At 41.5% G+C, this 22,949-nt stretch overlaps 1 protein-coding gene across 5 annotated transcripts in view; it reads left to right on the forward strand.

The window, feature by feature from the left end:
- Positions 1–22,949, forward strand: part of specc1 (sperm antigen with calponin homology and coiled-coil domains 1) — a 69,062-nt gene that overhangs the window by 33,741 nt on the left and 12,372 nt on the right. For 3 of the 5 annotated variants that reach the window (XM_034606032.1, XM_034606033.1, XM_034606034.1), the window contains 9 exons: positions 1,780–3,326; positions 5,657–5,864; positions 6,670–6,743; positions 8,216–8,391; positions 12,266–12,429; positions 13,179–13,279; positions 13,371–13,446; positions 14,135–14,279; positions 15,813–15,915. In XM_034606032.1, coding sequence (XP_034461923.1) covers positions 1,780–3,326; positions 5,657–5,864; positions 6,670–6,743; positions 8,216–8,391; positions 12,266–12,429; positions 13,179–13,279; positions 13,371–13,446; positions 14,135–14,279; positions 15,813–15,915 — 2,594 coding nt within the window. Of the gene's footprint in view, positions 1–1,779; positions 3,327–5,656; positions 5,865–6,669; positions 6,744–8,215; positions 8,392–12,265; positions 12,430–13,178; positions 13,280–13,370; positions 13,447–13,926; positions 14,280–15,812; positions 15,916–22,949 lie in introns of those variants that run through there. The other 2 variants (XR_004616009.1, XM_034606036.1) reach the window with 2 other exon arrangements.

Genomic DNA, 22,949 nt, shown 5'->3' on the forward strand with positions numbered 1-22,949 from the left:
CACCTCACTTCTTCGGCCACAGCTGCACACTGCGGGAATGTTAAACAGCTTTGTTGCCGAGATATTGTGCCAGTGTTGGCAGGTTCTATCACAGTCGCCAGTTTATTCAATAAGGGGATAGTGTGAGCAAAGTGCCTATCAATGGCAGAGTACTTAAAGATCCCAAAGGGGTATAGGATTCCCATTCCAATGTGGGCCGTGTGTGTGTGTCAGAGTGATGTGCTGTCTATCTCCTCACACAGGCTGTCTGTCTAGCCCCCTGCTCTGTGGGTTTGATTATGATGTGTGCACGTGAGAGACACAGTGCTGTCTTTGTCCGTGCACTGCTCAAGTTGCTTTATGTATGAACGCGCTACATGCACAGGGACCTTTGTCATCCTTTGAAACAAGCAGCCCCCTTGTGTCGGCATCGCTGTTTGTTGATGATCTGAAAACAAAAACAAAAACCTTGCCAGGCAGCACCCAGCTCGAGTCAGACATCGGTAAATACTCTCCATATTTGAGAGGGGTCTGGAAAAGGCTCGCTGGCAGCCCACGCTGATGCCTTTTGAAATGCCACAGTTAAGCTCTGCTGCGACAATGAATGACCACAGACCGCAACAGACAGACAGTGCCAGGCAGATGCTCTGTTGTCCAAACAGAGAATATGTGAATAGGGTACAGTGACCAGCAACATGAAACTGCTGAATAAGTATGTGAATGTGACACACTGTCTATGGTTCATGGTTCCAGCACGTCACTATGCTGATTCTATTAACCTTCTTTCTGTTTAAGGCCTGCTAAATGGTGATTCTATTGAGAAAAGTTCAACCACTGAAACTTGCTATAGTCAAAAATTCACTGAGAGTAAAGGGGAGGTTGAGGTGAGGGGTATTTAATAATATAACTTTATAAATATTCTGTACATGTATGTTTGCATGGTTATTGTAAGGTTTGTAATTATTTTTGTAATATTATAAATAAAATAAAATAAAAACTACTTAATTATTTACCTATTTAAAGCTTCAGTGTGTAGAATTTGGTGACATCTAGTGGTGGAGTTGCATGTTGTAGCGGAATACCCCTCACCTCACGCTCCCCTTCCAAACATGAAAGAAAACATGTGGTAGCCTTCAGTTGTCATAAAAACTCAAAAGGTGTTTAGTTTGTCCAGTTTGGGCTACTGTAAAAAACATGGCGGCCTCCGTAGAGAGGACCCGCTCCCGAGTATTTACATTTAAAGGGCCTATTCTAGGGTAAAGAAACCAAACAATTCCTACAATTTAGATGGTTACACACTAGTGAAAAAATCACTAGGATTATTTTATATTCAATTTCTGCCAATAGATCCTTTTCACCTAAATCTTACACACTGAACCTTTAACAGAACTCGTTTAGTTTCATCTCAGGTAGAGAGTCTTTGCTGTAGTACTGCTCTCATCTCCTCTACTTTCTGTTACACCATGTGTGCATCTTGGCCTCTCCTCACACACATGGAGCAGAGACGACCAGAGGAGAGACAGGCTGTCACCTCATTATGTTAGGTGAAATTGAAGCTTTCCGACAAGTGCTAGAAAGGTGTCAACCTCAAATGTCTGAAAATCATGCTGAAATCAATCTAACAACAGTGGTGGGGATGCTATTATCAACAAACACGCCTGTATTCCTCTGTACAGGACAAACAAATTTGACAAAGGCTGATGTCCTCACTTTTGTGAATGGAATAAGTTCTGAATACATTTTGATTCTATCATTTAAGTGCGTCAACACTGTCTCAATATGTACTTTTGTTTTGTTAAGGTGTTCAAGGAGCCAAGAAGTCCGGTATCCCAGCACCCAGAGAAATCCCTTCTTCCATAACAAGGGACCGCATCTCCCTGAAGGACCAGCTGAGGAGCTCATCTACGAAGAGAATGGTTTCCAGTGCCAGCACTTCAAGCCTCTCCACCTTGGCAAAGCAGACTCGTAGCTCAACCAAGTCCCGCGGAGATGCAGAGGGCCAAGAAAGGGGTCTTCTGGAGTGCCAGGTGAAGGAGCTGCTGGCTGAGGCCAAAGCTAAAGACTTCGAGATCATCAATCTTAGAATGGAGTTGCAGCGCTGCAAAGGTAAAGCCTCCACTGCTTCCTCTTCGCCCTCACACAACTCTGTCTCACGCCAAGATCCCGCTGCAGATCCAGAGCAGGGACAGGTCACGGAGGCCCTAGTTCTGGTCGGGGAGCTGAGGGAGAAGAATGGGAAGTTTCAGAGAGAGCTGGCAGCCCTCAGAGAGGAGAACCAAGTACTGAAGGAAAAGCTGCTTACCTTGGAAGCTTCTCCGCTCTTTAGTGCAAATACCCCCTCCAAGTCTTTAGTAAATGGCCTGCCTTCAGACTCCAACTCCTCGGCTTCACAACAAGACAGCCCCCCTTCTACTGCCAGCCCATTCAAAACCTCTGTCTCTTTCAGCTCCGATATCACCAAGGATTCACCTTCACCTGACTCCTCGGAGTTTGAGAAGATCCCGTCATGCTCAGAATCAGTGAGCAGTAGTGTCAGTTGTGAAGTTGTTGCACCGGGGGCAGCAACCAGTGTGTCGGTACAGAGCCTAACAGAACAGATTCACAAGATGGAGGAGAGCCACCACAGTACAGCAGAGGAGCTGCAGGCAACTTTGCAGGAGCTGGCTGACCAGCAGCAGGTGGTGCAGGAGTTGACGGCTGAGAACGAGCGCCTGGCTGAAGAGAAGCGCCTCCTGCAGACCTCACTTCAACAGCAGAGAGAACGTCTGGAGGTGCTGGCCCAGAAGAATGAGGCACTGGCTATCCGACTTCAAGAGCAAGTCCAAACTCAGGCCCAGCGGGAGGAAGAGATGGGTAGCCAAGGGCCACGGCTGGCCGAGTTGGAGCAGAGGTATGCCGAGCTGGTTGAGGGCTCACACTTTGAACGGGAGAAGCTGGTGGACATCCAGCAGCAGCTGACCGGCAGCTTGCGGGCTCTGGAAGAGGAGCACCAGGAGTCCCAGGGCCAGGTACGCTGCCTCAGGGAGGAGATGGACAGACTGCAGGCTCAGCTGGCCCAGGAGTTGGAAGTTGGAGATCAGGCAGCACAAGCTGCAGAGGAGCAGAAGGCGACAGCAGAGTGTCTCAGACTGGAAAACAGTAGACTGAAGGCGCAGGTGGACATAGAGAGACAGAAGGTGGGTGAGCTGAAGGCTATGCAAAGTGCCAGCGACAGCACTGAGATGCAGAGCCTGCTGAAGACAGCCCACACTGAGAGAGACAGGCTGGAGGTGGAGCTGACAGAGCTGAGGCAAGAGATGCTACAGGCTCAGGCCGAGACTGAGCATGTGCGAACCACAATGTCCAAGGTAGGAAGGATGCTTACATGTGAAATCAGTCAAAATACAACAAAAATCATCAGTATTTATCATTTAATAGAACTTGTTGTTCTCAACAAGTATAATTTAAGATAAGATAAGTTAAACTTAATTGATCCCATGTCAGGGAAATTCACTTGTTACAGCAGCAGATAGTCCGAATGAATTGGACATGAAAACATGAAAAAGTAGCTTTCACTACAGACAGAAATATTTTACCTAGGTGGAGTGGCACAGGATAATTTCTCGAGGATGTATACTGTATATGTTCATGATGTATGAGATATTGAAATAGATGTATACATCTCTATGAACATATATACATATAGATATATACAAATATATAGGCAGGTATGTTATACAATATGAACATGAGTATTACAAATTATATGTGCTATACATATATATTTTCACAGTAGTATTCTAAATAGCTGTATACTATATTTGGTTTTCACAATAAGAGGCATACATATTGAATAATGTAATATAATTGGTATAGATTATACAGATTGAAAAGTAATGTGTAAAGGACAAACATTTTCAAAAGGACATTTTTATTAAAAACTGCAAGTAAATGGTGAGTAGTTATGATATGAATAGTAGTGAAAACTTATTTTACATTACAAATGGTGTTAAACAATAGGACAGCGGTGGGAAGGAAGGAGCTGTGAAGTTTATTTAAAACTGGACAGTTCTCTGGTAAGAGAATGTCTCTGTACAGCTAAAACATTTTCCACTTGGTTGCTTCCATTCTGTTGGTGTGTGATCAAACCTTCTCCTTTTATATATGTTATCACAGTGATCTCATTATTTGTGTTGTGTTTGACAACCTACAGGAATCCCCTTCAGTACAATCTCTCATCCATGTTTACTGTAATCAGTGAAAAAGCTAATCAAGCAGTTCACCCATAGAAACTGTTTGTTGGTTTCTGTTGAGATGCTCTACTTGTGATGCAGTGAAGTATATGAATAGCACTGAAAGAAACTAAACTGTTAGTTATATGTTTAGTTATGGTAAATATAATAATACTAATACTAATAATAAATAATGATAATAGTCCTTGGCTCAATCCCCAACTATTGATTGTGAATATGAGGACACACATCTTACACAATAGTTGGGACATGACCATTAAACAGGGTTCACAGCTGTCATTGGTTGCTTCTCTTCACCACCACAGCACATGAACTCAGTTTCACTCTTAACGGTTCTCATATGTTTCTCAGTAGTCACTTTGGTTTTCCCCTTCAACACCCAACACACACTGAGAGGCTGAGGGAGTGTTGTCACCACCAGCTTAGTGATGTCATCATTGTTGGAGTATGACTGTGGTGTGCCAGCAGTGGGGTGGTACACCAGTGTGTGAGTCACTCCTGTCCTCTGCCACATGGGTGTGAGGGTGAGGCTCCTCCATAACTTCCCCTCACGAACATCGTATTCTATTAGAGCCACATGCTGCCAGTTGGACTGTGTCCTGCACAACTACATCATGTACTTGTTCTAGTATATTCTGTTCACAGAGATCTGCTGTACAGTGTCATTTCTCAGGATGACTGCAATCACCACAGTACATTGACTTCAGCTTAATAGTTGGAGCAAATAACACAGTGACGCAAAGCAGTGAACTCTAATTACTGTGAGTCCTTGCATGAAGCCTATTTACACAACGCCTTACTGTGTGGTCACAGCATAACTTAATTTATTACATTTACCCATATTTCTATGTGACTTTAGTCATAGTTGGAAGCTAGGTGTACCAGCAATGCAATGCGTACAGATGTACAGATTGTTTTTTCTGTCTGAACCTGACCTGAGCCTGATGCAGTTAATATAAAAGCTGCAGTGAGTCTGTTACCCTGTCCCTCACATGCATGGTTATCGCTTGTTTTCCCTGATTACAGACATGTGCAGTGTAAAAAATCAGGGGGCACCTCACCACTACATGAACTTTCACCACCTTCACCCCGTCTTTGCAAAGCTTGTTGCCAGCTGGCAAGTCATGTTGAAAATCGTGTGGTGTGAACTAGGCTTTACCCTCACTCAAAAGTTTTTTCTTTATTCAGCCTTCCGTGACACTCATGTTTTTATATTACTGCTTTGATGAAAGCATCTTTATCTAATTGTTAGAAAAGTGGAGATTTAGAAAAGCACCTTCAAGACCAAACTGAAACACTGCACCACAAAGATGTCTGGAAGATCACAATATCTTTACTTGAACCAAAGGGGACCTAAGTGCATGTGACAGCGAGTAATCACTTCAACATGAGACCCTGCTTCTTTGTTTTAACACAATTCTGCTCTGAACGCCACACATACACAGGCAGAGGCCAAATGCCAGCAGGTTCAGGATTGGGCTGAGAGGAGGGAGCAGGAGCTCAGCAGCCAGGTGACTTCCCTGGAGGAGGCTGGGAACCAGGCTGACAACCAGGTGAAGGAGCTGAAGGAGACCATCTTTGAGCTGGAGGACCAGGTGGAGCAGCAGAGGGCCGTCAACTGTCACACCAACCAAGCCGTCCTGGACATGGAGAGTATGTTCATTTCACTGGCTCTTCTGCTCTCTATGGCTCACTCTCAACCTTCAGCCTTAAATCTTCTGTACACATATAAATCAGACAGTGATTTGTAATATTTAGTTTATTCTCATTTATGTAAATGAGGGGGACAGATTAATAGAAACAGTTGATTAAGTTGAATCAGTTCCTCTTTAAACAGTTCAAACAAAAAATAAAGCCGTCATGAAGGTAGCACTTATTATATTATTTATATCCTTGTATACATGATACATACAAGTATCCTAGTTACGTATTAACTGTGTGCTGTTTGCACAGGCACCTGTAATGTTACCACGGTTACAACAACACAGCCTACTGGGAATTTTGATTCCTTTCTGGTGGCTATTGAAAATGAGGCCAGTTTGCCTGATAGCGGGCTTTACCAAGATTGAGTTGTGGATTTGGCTCATCCACCTTATTACCGGCAATGGGAGATGAGAGCAACGGCAAATATTAAACATGTCCTCCACCTCCAACCAGGGAGCAGTGGGTGATATGCAGCTGTGACTGGTGGTATTGGGTCGTTATGATGGAGTTCAGTGACACTGAATGGAGAGAAAACTTCTGTATTAATAGGGCATCCTTATCCTTATAACAGCTGTGTGTCACAATACTTTCTAGACGTAACTCTTACTTTGGTATGAGCCTTTGTGCTATAGATCTAGAGCTGCTGTATCACTCCTACACTGAAAGTTGCAGTGAATTATGTGTTCAAATTCCACCTGATACTACAGCACTGAAGTTGGAAAGTGGTTCTAAACCTTCAATTTCCTCATTGCAGATCTCGTTAAAAAGATGGAGGAGCAGAAAGCTGAAGTTGAGCGGCAACTGAAAGTCTTTAACAGACAGATGAAGGTGAGAAAGCTGTTTTATAACATCTGTGGTGCTAATATTTATTCATTCTTCATTCAGTCGTTAGAGACAGGCTGAATACACAAGCCAGCTGTAAACCAAAAACTAAAACTGTTCAGTTTATATTTCAGATGTTATTAAAGAAAGTTTCAAGAGTTCAAATTGGGGCTGACCTGCTGAGTCACTTTTGTATTTTGACCAGGAAGCATGAGACTGACATTTTGAGATCAGATCTACCTTTTTTGAATCTCCCTTCTCTTCTCTAGGTTTCTTTCTTTCTTTCTTTCTTTCTTTCTTTCTTTCTTTCTGAAATAAAAGCAAAACTGCCTAAGTAATTAGATGTGCCACTTCTGGCTTTGGTTTAAGAGGTTTGAGGAAAGACTACAGTATGAGAAGCACATTGGGGTGAAACCTTTTAGTATTTAGAATGTACGGTAGAAAAGTGGATTATGCAAGTTTGTCGCTTTTTTCTGCCTAAACAAGGTTTTTACAGCCATTCATCATCTTTTCATGGGTGAATTAGAAATAATTATAAACGACACATTTTAGGTGCACGATCCCTTTAAGGTAAGGATGATGCTCAGTTTTTCCCTGTTTTTTAGCCAACATGTCTGACCTTGAAGGAATTTTTCCATTGTGTATTGTTCCAGTACCACTGTGGATCATGCAGGAAGTCTGATCACTATGTATTTTTTGGCAGGCACAGATATTTTTTTCCCAAGGTTTTCTTCTTTGAATATCACTTCTGTTTAGTGATTGTTTTATATCACATTATCAAATGCACCAGATCATCTTCCTGAATTTTACTGTTACATCTTTAGACTATTTTGGCCACAGCCTTCATTTATTTACCTGACCATTGATTTGTTGATTCTTACTCGATGCTGAAAATATGAAATTATGTAAATTCCATGTATATAAACCCTGAATTTCCAGGAGAAGTAGAGGTACCCAATCGAAAACATTATTCCAGTTCAAGCCATTAATTTATTCATTGTATATAGACCTACGTATTTTACCTCGGTGCCAAGGGATATCTCTACTTCCTTTTTCAGCATCTTTTGCCTCCCACAAACCAAAGCGAAACTGTTATTCTGCCTCTCCTTTTGTGGTTCAACATTTTTCTTTCTATTTACCTCTCTTGAGATTCCTCCTTGCCTTAGGAGTTTCTGCTGTTTTCCACAGGTCTCAATTTAAAAGCAAAACAGTTACAGTCTAAATAAGATCATTATTCGAGAGGTTCATGTAGTGTTCCAGGACTAAATGTGTAAATGCTTTACCTCTGTTTTTTGTAATGGTCTGCATATTATTTTGTAAATCAGATTACATTTAACTATTGTTAGACTTCATTTGAGTGCTGACATTACAAAAACTCCCTGTGTAAGCTGATCATTTACCAACTGTATGAATTTGATTGTATGCATCCTTTTTAAGGATCTGCCTACAGTATACATCAATACGTTTGTGTCTTTTAGGATGAAAAAGAGGAGTGGCGTCGGTTCCAGGCGGACCTCCAGACGGCAGTTGTGGTGGCCAATGACATCAAGGTGGAGGCTCAGCAGGAGCTGCGTGCCCTCAGGAGGCAGCTGCAGGAGGAGCAGGATCGCAGCGCAAAGCTTTCTTCCGACCTAGAAGCCGTGCAAGGAGTCAGGTACCATCCTCACCGTACTACACCAGTCCCCCGGCCCCCAAAAAACCCACCCCTCCTTGGCTCCCCTTGTTTAGCGTTGGGCTGCAGTTCCTTTCTCTCTCAACACAACGTGGAAATGAGATACCTGCCAGAGTCTCGCCATATTCTCATTCAGAGCCATGTTTCATACATGTCGTTAATAAGTAATATATTGTAATCTTAACTCTGAAGAATCTCTTGCTTAAGAGGTTTCTAAAATTCCAACAAGACGTTAAAGCAGGATCGTATTATTCATTTCATATCTTGGTATTTCACAAGATTAAATCTTTGGTGTTTGAGAGTGGAGCTTTGTGGGATTTGGCAGACTCTGTTGGTAAATGAGCAGTCTCCTGTGGTATTTCCCTCTGTTTATTCTACTCCTTTAAGCTGCTGCCCTCTCTGTCTCCCTCTTCCACACTGACCATTGCCCTGTAGTAACATTCAAACCTCATACTTCACTATAAACCACAGACTATTTATTAGAGATTATTATTTTATGAGAATGCAGCCGTGGTGGCAGATCTGCTCAACGAACAGATACTGCTTAGTTTTTTCCAATGCAACACTGAAGCCAGTGTCCTCTCTGTACTTTTCAGTGAAAATGTTCCAGAACAATGTATCATGCTATTCAAGAGTTCATGGAGTGTTGTTGCACTGTGGCCATGCAGTATTGTGATTGATGTATTTATTAATAGCGTGGCATTGGTTTGTGTGCAAATATAATGTATTTAAGTGTTTGAGCATGCAATTCCATGGAGTTTTGACAGTGTTGTCACCTTCATTATCATAACAGGTCAATATACTTGTACCTGTGGCAAAATCTGCTTAGATATACGCTACTGTTTATCTGTGTGGCCAGTCATAGTATTCTTTAAGCAAACAAATAATCTCTAAATTATTCCTACTTGAAACACTGTCAGTCATATGTATATTATCACCTCATAAATCTCATGAGAGCAGTTTTAGTATGTAAAATATTGTAATATTTGGTTTAAACCAATGAATATAGTGAATATAGTTGATTTAGTTTATTACTGGTTTTAGACCATGGCTAAATCAGCAAACTCTCCCAAGATTAGCTGTTACGCTACAACCGCTCCCCACCTCCAGCAGCTCCCTGTGACGACTCTGTCAAAGATGTCCCTCTGACACGCCTCCCTATGTAAAGTCCAGGTGAGTTCCCTGCCCTGTCAGCCCTCTCTCAGCCAGCCTGCCTCTCCCTGCCCTGTGTGCCGCTGCTGTTCACTGACCTTCCTACCTGTGTTTGGCTTGGTGTTGCTGTTTCAGCCTGACTCTGTCTGTCTTTCCATACGCTGGCTGACTGTACTCTCAGGGACCGTCTGTCTTTACCCTCTTTCGATTTGCTTTGCCTGGTCCTTCTAAACCTTCCATTCGAGTAGATGTATCTGGTGCCACCTGCTGTTCTTTGATTGAATAACCCTCCTACCTTTTTGTGGTTAAATAGCAGGATGGTCTGCACGGCATGACTGGATTTAACTCATGCTATGCATCATCTGTTGCAGATAAATTTGCATAGCATCTTCATCACTGGTTTAGTCACACTTGACATAATGAGTGACCTTATTAGTCCAATAAGGTCTGCATGGAGCAGTTAAAAAAATTGTCCAACAGCCCAGAGGTCTGCATTTCATAACAACAACGTTCAGAAGAAATTACAAGTTTTGCTGCACATGTACCACTGCACATGTTTAATACAGTCTTCATAGAGTAATTGTATACAGTTGTTCATCTTCCTCCTTTTTTTGTTTTTCAGAATAAGCACCGGAGCCACTTTTGAAACCAAGACGGCAGTAGAGGGGCACTAGAGCAGTGCCCTCCACCTCTGCACCAAGTGAAGACAGTGTTATTGTTGCACTTATTAGCTTTTTGTGTTATTCAAAATGTAAAGTGGTAAACGAGTGAGCGGTCAGATGCAGTACACAAGCAAGAGTATCATGACACAGAGTCTGGTTTCCATTACTCCACGTCTTTACATTTTTGGAACCTTCTGAATATTAATGTGTTCTGTGGTATTCTTTCTCGATGAATGTACTCTTATTGTTTGTTATTTTCTTGACTCGTGCTGAAGAAATGCCCTTTGTTCGAGAGACTCTCCTTTTTATACTCTGCAAAGTAGCTTTGTGCCTTCTAGAGAGTTGAGAGGAGAGAAGTGTGTGACCTGTTACAAAAAGTACCATGTGAAAAATAGAGTAAACAATACTGTTCAGCCAGTATGACACAGATAAGATTCCCGAAGGAAGACTATTACCATCAGAAAATACACATGTCAAGACAAGAGCAAAGCAAGAGGATTGAAAGTTCATGTGATTTTATTCAAAATCAAAGTGGCATATTTTAAGCAGTCAAATTACTTTAACTTTGACCTCTGTTTACTTTAAAACTTAACATTTGTGATATAAAAACCAAACAAAATGTAACTATTCTAAGACCTAAATTTGGTTTTGGCTCTGTGGTTGGAATTAAAAACTGACTGCTGAGTCACATTTAGCCATTAGATGGCACTATTGAACACACAATTACCATAAACAGGTGACTTCCATGTGGATATACTGGTAATGTCTGCTCTGTTTGTCTATCTTATATTTACACAGCAATGCATATCATTGTAACTAGAACAATGTTGATGTTAGCCATGTTGTCATAATTAGATTTTACAACTGCTATAAACACTGACACCTGGATCTCAGGGTTATTTACTCTCCTCACAACAAACATAAGGTTATGGTTCATTTTAACTCAAAGACCAAGAGACTGTGCTACAGGTTCCTGAAGGGATTGTTTTTATCCTTAAAGCAAATGTCAAATCATCAATTAAACTAAATTTTCTATCATTCCACTTTTCATTACCCACAAATTGTAGATGTGTAGATGATGTGATTGATGATAGAATCAACCACTTATCACTTATCCAAACATCAGAGATCACTCAAGGCTCTGGTACTTCCTAATTAAACGTGATTCACCATGTTCAATATTTACAGTTCTTCTTGAACATCCTCCTCAGTGTATCAGATATTTGTGATGTCACACGGTTTCATCTTTTCAGCCGAGCGCTTACAGAATATGGTGTTGTTGTGGTATATTGGCATACAGTTGTCTCAGGTTTTACTTAAAGTCCAACTTTTATCACAGATATTCAATTTGTGCATTTTTATTATTAAAAGCCATATTATTCTGCCAGATATTAAAGCGCTGGTGCTCAAACTGCTCTAAAACAATATTTAGAAAAAGAGGAGTGGTGATAGATCATTTTTAAGCCATTTAATGAACAATACAGTGAATGTGCTGTTTATTTATTCTTCAAATAAAGACCCAGAAGCACTTGGTGACTGGTTTTTATGCCTGTGAAAGAGACAGACTAGTGTGTTGTACATCTGTTTGACTTTTGTTCATTAGGTCAATGAATAAATGAAATTACACCAGTCCAACTGTGGTTTTGTCTCTCTGTCTACACTCTTTGGAGGTGAGTTCAACACGGAAAGTCCTCACTTGTAATTCACTTGTCATTCTTCACTGATAAAGACACACTAATCCCACAACCTTTAGCCTACAGTCCAATGTTCACCCAGGGCTAATGGTTGATGATCGATCCATGATTGAATTAGCTCAGATCAGTAAGTGAAGGTCAGCTATTTACGATTTACCATAATCGATTGATCTTGTCAATACATTTAAACCTTTTATGTAAACATTCATCGTAATGAGCAGGTAATCTTGTAAGAGGAGATGTAAAGGGAGAGATTTCAAAGTCCAAGCCTCGCCAGTGCACATGCTGTTGTTTTCATTGAATGTATTGTGTCTGTCTACACAGCAACCAATTCATTTTGTCTGTTAGGTCCCAAGGTGACGAGGGGAGAGTGTCCGACTCTGATAGCAGCCGTCACTGGTGTGGCATCTCCATGATCCCGACCACGCCCTCCGACGCCAGTGGAGATGCAGAATCAGAGCCCGGAGCTACTGTCAAATCCCTCATTAAGTCCTTTGATACTGTCGGACAGAGTGAGCACCGAGCACCTCTCCTCACACACACAGACAACACACACTCTTTCCTGGGAGTCCCACTGCAGCAGTTTAACTATAGAGAACAGCTGGTGAGATATCCAGTGTGGATATCTGTCATTTCTCTGGAACACAGTTCTGTGTAATTGTGTTGAACTGTGTGGCCTTAAACGACCTCAGGCAGGTTGGAGAGTCATTTCTGTTTTTGTCAGTAGAACCAGTAGAGCCTGTAGAGCCTATGTGTTTGAAAAATACAACATCAGCACTAATTATGAATTCTGTGTTAAAACAATTGAGTTAACACTTGTATAACAGTGTTATAGATAACACAAAAGTAGACTTAATGGCAGAGCATCTGTATTAGATTACATTAGAATTAAATGTCAACAAGGCTTGACGGTGTTTAGTAGTAAATCGTCAAAGGTTTAGTGCATCGTTCTCTGCTGTAGGCCTTGTTTTTCTACAACCTGCACTTTCTTTTTTTAATTTTTGTAATATCGTGGGCTGTACTAAAGACAGATGTTACAGTCATTTTCTAATGACCTTTATTTACTTCCACAGTTGGAAAAAGCAGCTTTAATTGTTTCTGTACTGGAGGAATGATGCCCTTCCTCTGTAATCTATACAAAGCTGCTATACACTATCTGTCTTCTCTGTGGCATTGAGTCTCTAAATTAATGTGTTAATTATTAAATTGAGGCTCTTTGACCGAGAAATCAATTAGTACTTCATTTGTTTTGGTCTCTCAGATGGACCAGCTCACACAGTTCAAATCCATTCCTCCCCAAGAAGCCCACTGAGTGGGATTCCTGTCCGCACCGCCCCTGCTGCTGCCGTCTCCCCCATCCAGGTATACACCATGAAATGTTCCTAAAAAAAATGGAAAACACTAACTGCATGTGAAGATGTTCGAGACTCTCTCTTCTGTTCTGTTCCCGTAGAGACAATCGTACATAAAGCCCCTGTCAAAGATGTTGGAAAAAAGAATCAATCAGGGAGAATTCTCTCATCCTCACGGTACGTTACACACAGATGGTTTATAGGTGTTCAATTCACATGTCTATCCATATTTCATTAGCACGAATGAAGGGCCTCGAATGCTGCTTTTATATTAGAGGACAGCCAGCCAAAGTACTGCTATGAGTCAGTGCTTTTACAAATTATATAAAGCTGACACGTCCAATGTAATTAGTCTGTAAACAAAGTAAAATGAAGAGGAAGAAGAAGACAGAGGCCCTTAGGTAGATTCATGTTGTTTGTTTTTAAGACTAGTCTCAAAACTAAAGGTATAGCTTATTCTCAGTCAGGAGAGTAGATATGAAAAAAGTGACATTTATCATTTCTTAAATTACATGAATGAATTTTCTCCCAATTTACATTTATGATAACTCCTTTAGGCTGGGCAATCTGTTGGACTATGGTATTTTATATTTGTAATTATGATCTACAGTATATTAGAATACATATTATTCTATTTTCTATTTCATTTTTTCCCAGGGTTTTTTTTATGAACTATTTTTGGAAATGGATGCTTCACCCAAACATTTGTTGCAGTCTAACTTTACTCCTATGTGAATCACTTTACCGGGTGATGTGACAGATGTTCTTTACAAAGTAAATTATGATCCCTGTGTTTCTGACTCACTCCTCACATTCTTCTGTGTTGTGCCTCCCTCCCTGTTTGGGCATTCTTCGATCCCCTCAGACAAGTTGTCGGGCTGCGGCGAAGACATGAAACCTAATAGCCTTATGAGGAAGAGCCCTTCCCTGGAGTCGGTCATTAAAACTCCCATCTCCTTCAGCAGCCGCACAGCATCCTTCAGCTACAACCGAGGCAACAGCAAGCTCAGGTGGGGTTTTCCTCTCATCTTGTCTGATAGTTCCACTTGTTGAGCTGTGCCAGTCTCAGCCTCCTCCCCTTAGTTTGAAAAGTGCAAGACGCACAGTAGAAGAAGTTTCCACCCGTGAGACACAGAAAGACGAGGGAGACAAGTGTTAAACAAACATGCTTCTGACTTCTGGTGTTATTGAAAGTCATTTTGCCACACAGCACCACTCCTCTCTATGTAAACTCAAAAAAATCATTGAGTAAATTGGACTTACTGAACCTGTACCAGGTCACATTCGATGTAGATTACTCGATGATCAGGTTCGCATTAATGTGTTGTCACAGAGAGACAAAGTTATTTTAAGCAGTCAGAGACTTGTCGATGGCAGAGGACAACACCCTCATCTTCAGCTAAGACACTGTTTACATTAATAAGCTCCACTCCCAGTGATCTTACAATTAAAAAAAAACCTGTGTGTCTAGCCTCATATCCTCCAGTGTCATGAGGTTGTTGAGCTTTCTGCGCTTCACCATCTGCAGTTGGTGCCATTACTGTATAAGTGCCACCAACAGCGATAAACATTTAACGATCACACATTCAGACACATATGTTACGCTCTTGCATTACATATATTTGCGTGTTATAGAGGTAAATGGCATTTTTCATCATGTTGCAGACCGTCTCTCTCAAACAGCAGTTTAGCAGCAGTACATTCATGTGTTTGATAGTGTATTTGTGTTTTAGTGTTATGGCACAGCTACTTTGTCACTGCCTCTGCCTAGTTAATTGGACAGGGTCTAGCTTCCTCTGGCCGTACAGTGCAGGTTGAGTGTTTAGCATTCTCAGAGTGATGACCGTGTCTGGTGGTGCTCCCATACCTTCAGCTTCAAAACAAACCCCCGGGAGCAGACCCTTTAAATAACACCCAAGATGGGCATTAGACCAATCTGATGTACTACTGGTAATTTGTATGTGTCTTTTGATTAAGCAGTCAGTAGTATACTGTTTATAGACATTAGAGCATGAGCCAAGAGTTTATATATGAGCTGTATATTGTTAGCTTCACACAAATCCCAGAATTTCTTGAATTGATCAACTGAACTAAATTCGGTAGTTGGATGTAACAAAGTACATTTAGTTTGTTACTGTATTTAAAGGGATAGTTCACTGAAAAATGAAAATTCACTCATTATCCACTCACCACTAAGCCGATGGAGGGGGGGGGGGGGGGTTCGTTCTCATGGACACACCGGAAAACCGCACACACTCACATCGCTACGTCCGCTAGCATCACTACTTTGAGTATTGGACTTTAAGGCTTGATCATTGCATTAGGGAATAGGCTACACTGTGCAAGTACTTTTACATTTAATACTTTATGTAAATTTGGAAACTTTAAAATCGTACTTTTATTTTTACTTAAGTAGATTTGTATCTATTTATTTGTATATTGACAGGGAACTCAAACACTACACTTCTCATATACTGTTAAATGACATGCTGAAACTGTCCCTCTCTCTCTATGCGACTGCGGTTTGTGCACACTGGTGACAGTGTGGAAAGAAAGGACCCCTTGGCTGCACTGGCGCGGGAGTACGGAGGATCTAAGAGAAATGCTCTACTGAAGTGGTGCCAGAAGAAAACACAAGGCTATCCGGTAGGGATCAGAGGCCAGAGACCTCTTTCAGATACAAGGCAGGCTCCACTCACTTTCACACCCTGTTTTTCTCTCAGCATCATTCTGCGACAGTTGTATTTTAGTCTTACGCTCATCAGGTTCTCATTTGAAAGTTCTCCCCCTGTTTTGATTGCAAAGATGCAATATTGGTGTGTCACTGCCCTCAGCTTCACGAGGTATTTTATTTGGTCAGCCATCTCTGAGGTGTAAGACTGTGGTGGCGCATTACTGTGTTTGCAGACACACCATTCAGCCAGCTGTCATCTCACTGGACACATGAACTGTGCTACAGATGTAATGGAAACAATGAAGCAAAGCGCTCAGTGTCACATACAAGCTGGATTTATGCATGTGTGTATTTTTATAGCCCGCCATGTTTTAAGGCATGCCCCTTTGTTTATGCATTGTTTTTCTGTTGTGTTGCCATCTGTGTTGCCTGTGTCCATGGAGCCAAATGCTGACAATCACCTGGCTTAGCTGCTCTCCTAATATCTAGTTTTATGGAGCACATTTAACCTAGTGGGATTAGAGATTTGCCAATGTAATCATCATGTTTATGTGCCAGTTAGCTCTTGCTAAAACTCTTACCAGGAGGCCGGCTGGTCACAGGCTGCTAACTCTACTTTAGAGGGAAGAGATGTCGCTTCAACTCTCTCAATGCTCTGGTAGAAGATCAGCAAGCACAAGTGTTTCTGTCCTGTTTAGGATCAGTCTAAACACCACAAATCTGTAGCTCGACCAAGTATTAACGATGATAACTGCTAAAAATAGACCTGACCTCCCCAGTGGTAAATGGTCTGAATAATTGGATGAGCCGTCAGATCAATAGATCCTATTTCTCAGGTGCAGCGCTGCTCGGTGAACTTTGAGTCACCCTCTCTTTATCTCCGGTCGGATGTTTGAATGGTCACACGTTGCATGTGTTGGTAAAATACAAAAAACTGATCCTCTGTGATGGAAACATCTGAGCAGATGAGATAACATTGCTGCTGAATAACAGAAAGTCTGATGAGCCGTTTGATAAGATGCTGGATGTGTGTACAGAGCACTGTGCCCCAAATTGTTTTAACATGAGGGCAACGTTGGGCGTGTGTATAAAGATGCTGGTGTGTGATGGAAGGTCTCTGGTTTAGTTGTGATATCTGTCAATGTCCATCAGCAGCTAGGTGCTTATTTGAGAAAGTTGGGATCAATTTTCAAGACAAAGTGAACACAAACACAGCCAGTCGGATGTCTTCAGGCAGTTCACTATATTTACCCTACACCCCTTCCTGCTGTGTAAGTGTATGACCTAGGTATATGCACCAGTGATTGGTCAAAGTAATATCACGTTGTAAAAATACTCTATTACAATAAATAGTCCTGCATTTTCCCAGAATATAATATTCATAGAATTTTACATATTCAAACTAGAGAAATGCTATGAGCAAATTATTCACTCTGCAAAATCTCCCCTTCACCCTAAGTGTTACATCATTATAGATTTCAGGGCGAAATATGTAATGAACATTTTAATGTATCATCTGGTTAAGATGGAGCCAATTTTAACGACTTTATGTTGGATATAGTTCCACTCCAAGTATCACCATTGCAACAAAATGATTTTATCAAATTTCATTTTATGAAAAGTCTCCAACATACTAAGCAACTTTATCTGTCAAATAAATGTGGTGAAGTAAAAAAGTACAATGTTTCCCTCTGATGCCAAAGAAAGAGCATACATATTTTAGTATACGTTTTTCAATTTTCAAACCAAAGTGTTGTACTTGAGTGAATATACTTAGTTACTTTTCATCGCCGCTTAAACTCAAACCCAAATGGAATTGCAAATCCCAGTGCAGTTCGGGACAGTGAGTTCCAGCAGCAAAAACAAAACCCTTAACGGAACTTTATTCCCTCTGGTCTGGATTTAACGATGGAACCTATGATCCCCTCTCACAAAGGGTTTACTAAGAGTGTGATTATTTGCAAGTATCAGGAATGCAGTAAGAAGATTTGGCTACTAGTAGTGTTTCGGCCTATGGCTTAATCACTCCCCTCTTGGAGTAACTGCTGTTGGTTGGAGCTGTGATCCTTTGTGCATTTTCTCCATGTGCTGCATTTGCCTACCCTGTAATTGGATCTTTTCACACAGTTGAGCATTTAACCTTAAAAAGTTTATTTTTAGAACGACTGTGACTGCCTAGCACTGTACTGCCTCATGAGAATTTGATCATGAGGCATTTACATATCGAATCAATATTTATCCCCGGCAAACTTTGTTTTACAAAGAGTAAAGCTTTTGTTTATCTCAAGGGAACAAAGATGTTTTTGTATTTGTCCATCAGACCAATTTACAAAATAACTTCTCAACATTATGTATTACAATAAATATCAACTACAAACTTTTGTCCCTGAAACACTTTATATCTTATTTGTTGAAATTCTCCTACATCCTGATAACCATCAATAATTAGTTGATAAAGTTGTCTGAAAAAGCAAAACAAAAAACAAACCAGTGTCAGTGGCCTTCTCAGGACTGTAATAAACACGACCATTCATTTCATTCAGACCAAAATGATTGGTCGCTGGTGTTCGGACCAACTGTCTGTAACTAACCAATCTGTATGCCTGCGCACACCCTGCCGGGGCTCTCACTCCAGATAGGAGGGGATGGGAGTTATCGGTTGCATAGTTTCAAAGTGTAGCCTGCTCTTGCTTAGTTATCCAGGATTACCAACCCTAGCTTTAAAGATTCACTTTGGCACATCTGAGATGTACATTGAACAAAAGGTCATGCAACTATTTCCCAAATAGTTTGTACATTTGGTGTTTAAATTAGGTTTCTCTGCAGAGATTTACAAGATCGGCCATTATTTGCCTCTTGAGCTTTCTCAATCTGCTGGTCAATTCCACTGCATTCCACAGGGATTTCTATTTTCCAGAATGCATGGACATGTGCTGTATGTTCGTTCGTTCGTGTGTGTGTGTGTGTGTGTGTGTGTGTGTGTGTGTGTGTGTGTGTGTGTGTGTGTGAGTGTGTGAGTGAGTGAGTGAGTGAGTGAGTGAGTGAGTGAGTGAGTGAGTGAGTGAGTGAGTGAGTGAGTGAGTGAGTGAGTATAGTTTCTGCATCACTTAAACTAAATTAAGCTCCCAGCACCAGAAGACATGTGACCACAGGCCTCTCGTGGCAAACTAAGGGAAATGGTTACTGTCAGAAGACGTGTTGAGCTCCATACGTCTGGTGAAAGGTCAGGCTGTTACAGTGTGATGAGGCCTCTGTCCACATGCAAGCTGCTAAGTACATGTCTCAGGTCCAGAGACTCTGACTGACCTGTCATAGGGTTTGTAGCTCCAGGAAAGCAAGGCAGCAGGTTTTTGCTCTGATAAAGGTTAGCGAGGATCAGTTTTATCAATACATCTACACTCTGCAGTCACTCTCCTCTCTGCTGTGGACTAAGGTCAACGAGGTAATAACTCAACACTAATAGGCTCTTTAGTATAGAGTCACCCAGTTGTAATTTATGTCGGCCTCTTCAGTCTGCATAATTAATGGTCACTTTGAAGAGACAGCTTTGACCATCGCTGTTCGCTTTCCATCCCATGTCTCCTTTCCAAATGGCAGAGTCGGGGGAAACAAGCTCTTATATCATGCTCACCTGCCAGCACAGAGCCAGAGAAGCCACTGTGTGTGAGACGAGAACAAAGCCGATGGGAGGGTCAGCCCCGTGCCAGTTGTTATTACAGTCCTATTGTTGTCGGACCTTTTGCTCAAACAGCAGCCTAATTAAAGTGAAACAGAAAACGGGAGCTATTGTAAGCATGTCGGGAGATTATTTGATGTTTAGGTGCAAATAGCTGCCGGGGGCACAGTAAATCTGTGTGATTATAGCTGACTGGAAGCCAGATGTCCTGTTTACTGTGATCAATAGATGAATGAGGACCCAAATGGAGCTTTAGTTCACCTTGATTATTGTTTAAAATGAGCTACTGTGGTTCTGCAAATTAAAGCTTTTGCATTTGTAATGAATATAGATGACATTGAAAGGCGTTGCCATGGCCTACGTGCCTCAAATCATGGATCCAGCTGAGCTGCGAGTGCGTGTGCGCATGTGTTGGTGTGATCGTGTGTCTGCTAGATGGATTTGGTCTCTGGATAGACTGTGACAGTTAACACTGCTAGAGGAAGAAAAGAAGCAAAGGGAAAACAAGGCAAATGGCATGCAAGTAAACACACAAGAGTAGGACAGCCGTGCTGTCACCATGGAGAGGAGACCTTAAACCCCAGAGGGGAAAAGGAGAGTGTCAAGGGGTGTGTTTACCCACCATGCACTGGTGCTTGGAGCCGTTCATTACCTGACCTGTGGTAAACTCTGAGTGGAGGACGAGACATTAGCCCAGACAGACTTCGTCACACCTCAAATGTCAGATTCTGGGAAGCGTAGATCGATCAGTGAAGACCTTAAGCTGGTTCTGATTGACTCTGCCCTGTGGGAGAGACTGAAGGGGCCTCTCACCGGAAATTAGCATTGCACGTCAGCAGCCGGCTGGACTCGATCTGGAAACACAAAGCTGCGACTTCTGTTGCATTGGTTTTCAATTGCATGTTGCTGTTATGTGTTTTCTGCTGTGTCTTCCTGCTCTGCATTTCAAAGTCTTTACATCGATTAGATTTTGTGGTTGGACTGCAAAATCCAGCTGGACCATTTTCCTAATTTTGAAGTTTTTAGTTGATATGTTATATTTCTGCCAAAACTTTTGACTTAAATGTATTCTATGAATCCATCTTCATTTCAACACAGCTGTTGTCCCATGTTCAGAAGGGTTTCTATAAGTTTCCATTTTGGGCAACACTCAAACCTCCTTCTGTATATTTATCAGGCGTTTTGATGTCTTAATTTAGGACTGCTTGGGACACTTTTTTTTCTCAATTAACCAAAGAAGCCAAACAAAAATAAATGTGCTGTTTGTTCAACATGGGAACAATGAGCAAAGGCTCTGAACATGAGGCTCAACTGGGCCTGACAGAGCACAGCTCATCCGGTCCACGTCTGGGAAACACACACGCACACACACACACACACACTCACACACATTCACAAAAGCCATTGAAGAAAGAGGATTGGACCTCCAGGCGAGTGTGGAATGGAGGTCAGACATCGAGGAGGGGAGGAGACTTGGAAATCAAAGAATAGCCATTACTGTACGGTCTAATAATGTGGTGTTAACAGTAATAGTTATAGAGTGAGATCATCTGTGGGAATTAACAGATTACTCACTGCAGCTGCAATGATGGAATATCTTGCAAATAATCAGACTTCCTAAATGCTGATCATGATGTACACGTCAAACCAGGAAAAGAATTTGAGAACAAAAAATCTGAGGCTCATTCGGCTTATGTGAAAAAAATGCATAGTGAGGAACATTGACACTGGGTAAGTGAATGTGCTAAGTGGATATTAAATTCACTTGTCTTGAATATTCTCAGTTATAACAATGGGAGGAAATGGTGTATTGTCCGGTTAAAGTTCACAGAAATATTATTATTTACAATCTTTTCTTTGAAAGGCATGAGCAGATTGAAATCACGTACAGTCCAGGAAGTGTTGAGGACGAGCATTAGACAAGCGGAGCTAAAGTCATAAAATTACTGGGATAAATTCAATGACTGGTGCAGGTGTCAAACTGACTAACTATGTTCAGGGCTTTGATATAAATGTTTTTGTAGTCGTAGCAGTTTACCATCACACCTTGGTACACTGTACAACATAATGCCTATACTTACTCATATCACATCAGTGTTCCTTGCTCATTTCTAAATATCCAGTTGATTCAAACTTATGTAATGTGAGTAAACTGGAGTAAGATGAAGTAAAATCGCCTTGTCAGATTTTATAGTGTAGTTAATGTTAATACATTGTGTATGAAGGGGAAAGTACCCAAACTGAGTGCAAGACATTTTATTAGATCTTATAGTGCAACAAGGACATCAATGATAAACAAAACCTCTTATATAGTCAGAATAATAATATTCATATGGGCTCAGAGAGGTGAATATTTTTAATCAGAGACACATTTATCACAATCCATCTGCACAGTTGATCTGAGCGCTTGTGTGGCCTCATGTGACCCGTGTCGTCCTCCGCACTCTTTATCTTGTCCTATGTGTGAAGGGAGTCCGTTAAATCATATAGATGTGACTGGGTCGGTGGAGAGCAGCTCCCACCAGCTGCACCAGCTCTGTGACCTCTCCCTTTTGCCCCGTCTTTTTCTCCGGCTCCCCGCCTGCCAGGACTTTTCAGTCATTGCTCGTAAGTGTGACTCATTGCAAAATCTACGAGGGCGTCAACTCCCCCTCTCTCCCCTCTACTCTTTCGTTCTTTGCCACTTCAGTTATGACTGTCTTTTCTAGTTTTGGTCTTCCCCACCGTGCTCGTTTGCTCTCCCTCTTCCGTCATTTGTACGAGCGTTTTTATTGTGGTTGTCCGTGCATCTATGCCAACATACGTACAGACATACATACTCTGGTGAGCACGATATCTCCAGAATGCCATAAGAGAAGATTTGGCACAAATGATCACTTGGACTCCAGGTTGAATTTATAAAAATTTGGTGGTCACAGGTAGGGTTGCAAAATTCCGGGAATATTCAAAGTTGGAAACTTTCCATGGGAATATACAGGAATTAACGGGAATAAACTGGAAATTTTGTGGGTAATTTATACCCTGCTGTAGTGTGCAGGATGCTGGGAATTATCTGTGCATGTGATGGAAGAATGCACTGCACATGGAAGAATGCACTGCGCATGTGCTGCATCCCATACATCTTTAAAATAGAGTTTTGAATTTTGTTTTTAATGCTCAGCGTTTAATTTGCGGTAAAAAACATTTTTTGAAATTCCCCAAATTCCCGAGCTTAACTTCCCATGGAAATTTTCTGGAAATTTTCCGCCCCTTTGCAACCCTAGTCACAGGTCAAAGTCCCTGTGGCCTCACGAAACCTATTTTTGGCTATAACTTAAGAATTTATAAGAT

This window comes from Hippoglossus hippoglossus, chromosome 14 (genome assembly GCF_009819705.1).
Source record: "Hippoglossus hippoglossus isolate fHipHip1 chromosome 14, fHipHip1.pri, whole genome shotgun sequence".
NCBI lineage: Eukaryota > Metazoa > Chordata > Actinopteri > Pleuronectiformes > Pleuronectidae > Hippoglossus > Hippoglossus hippoglossus.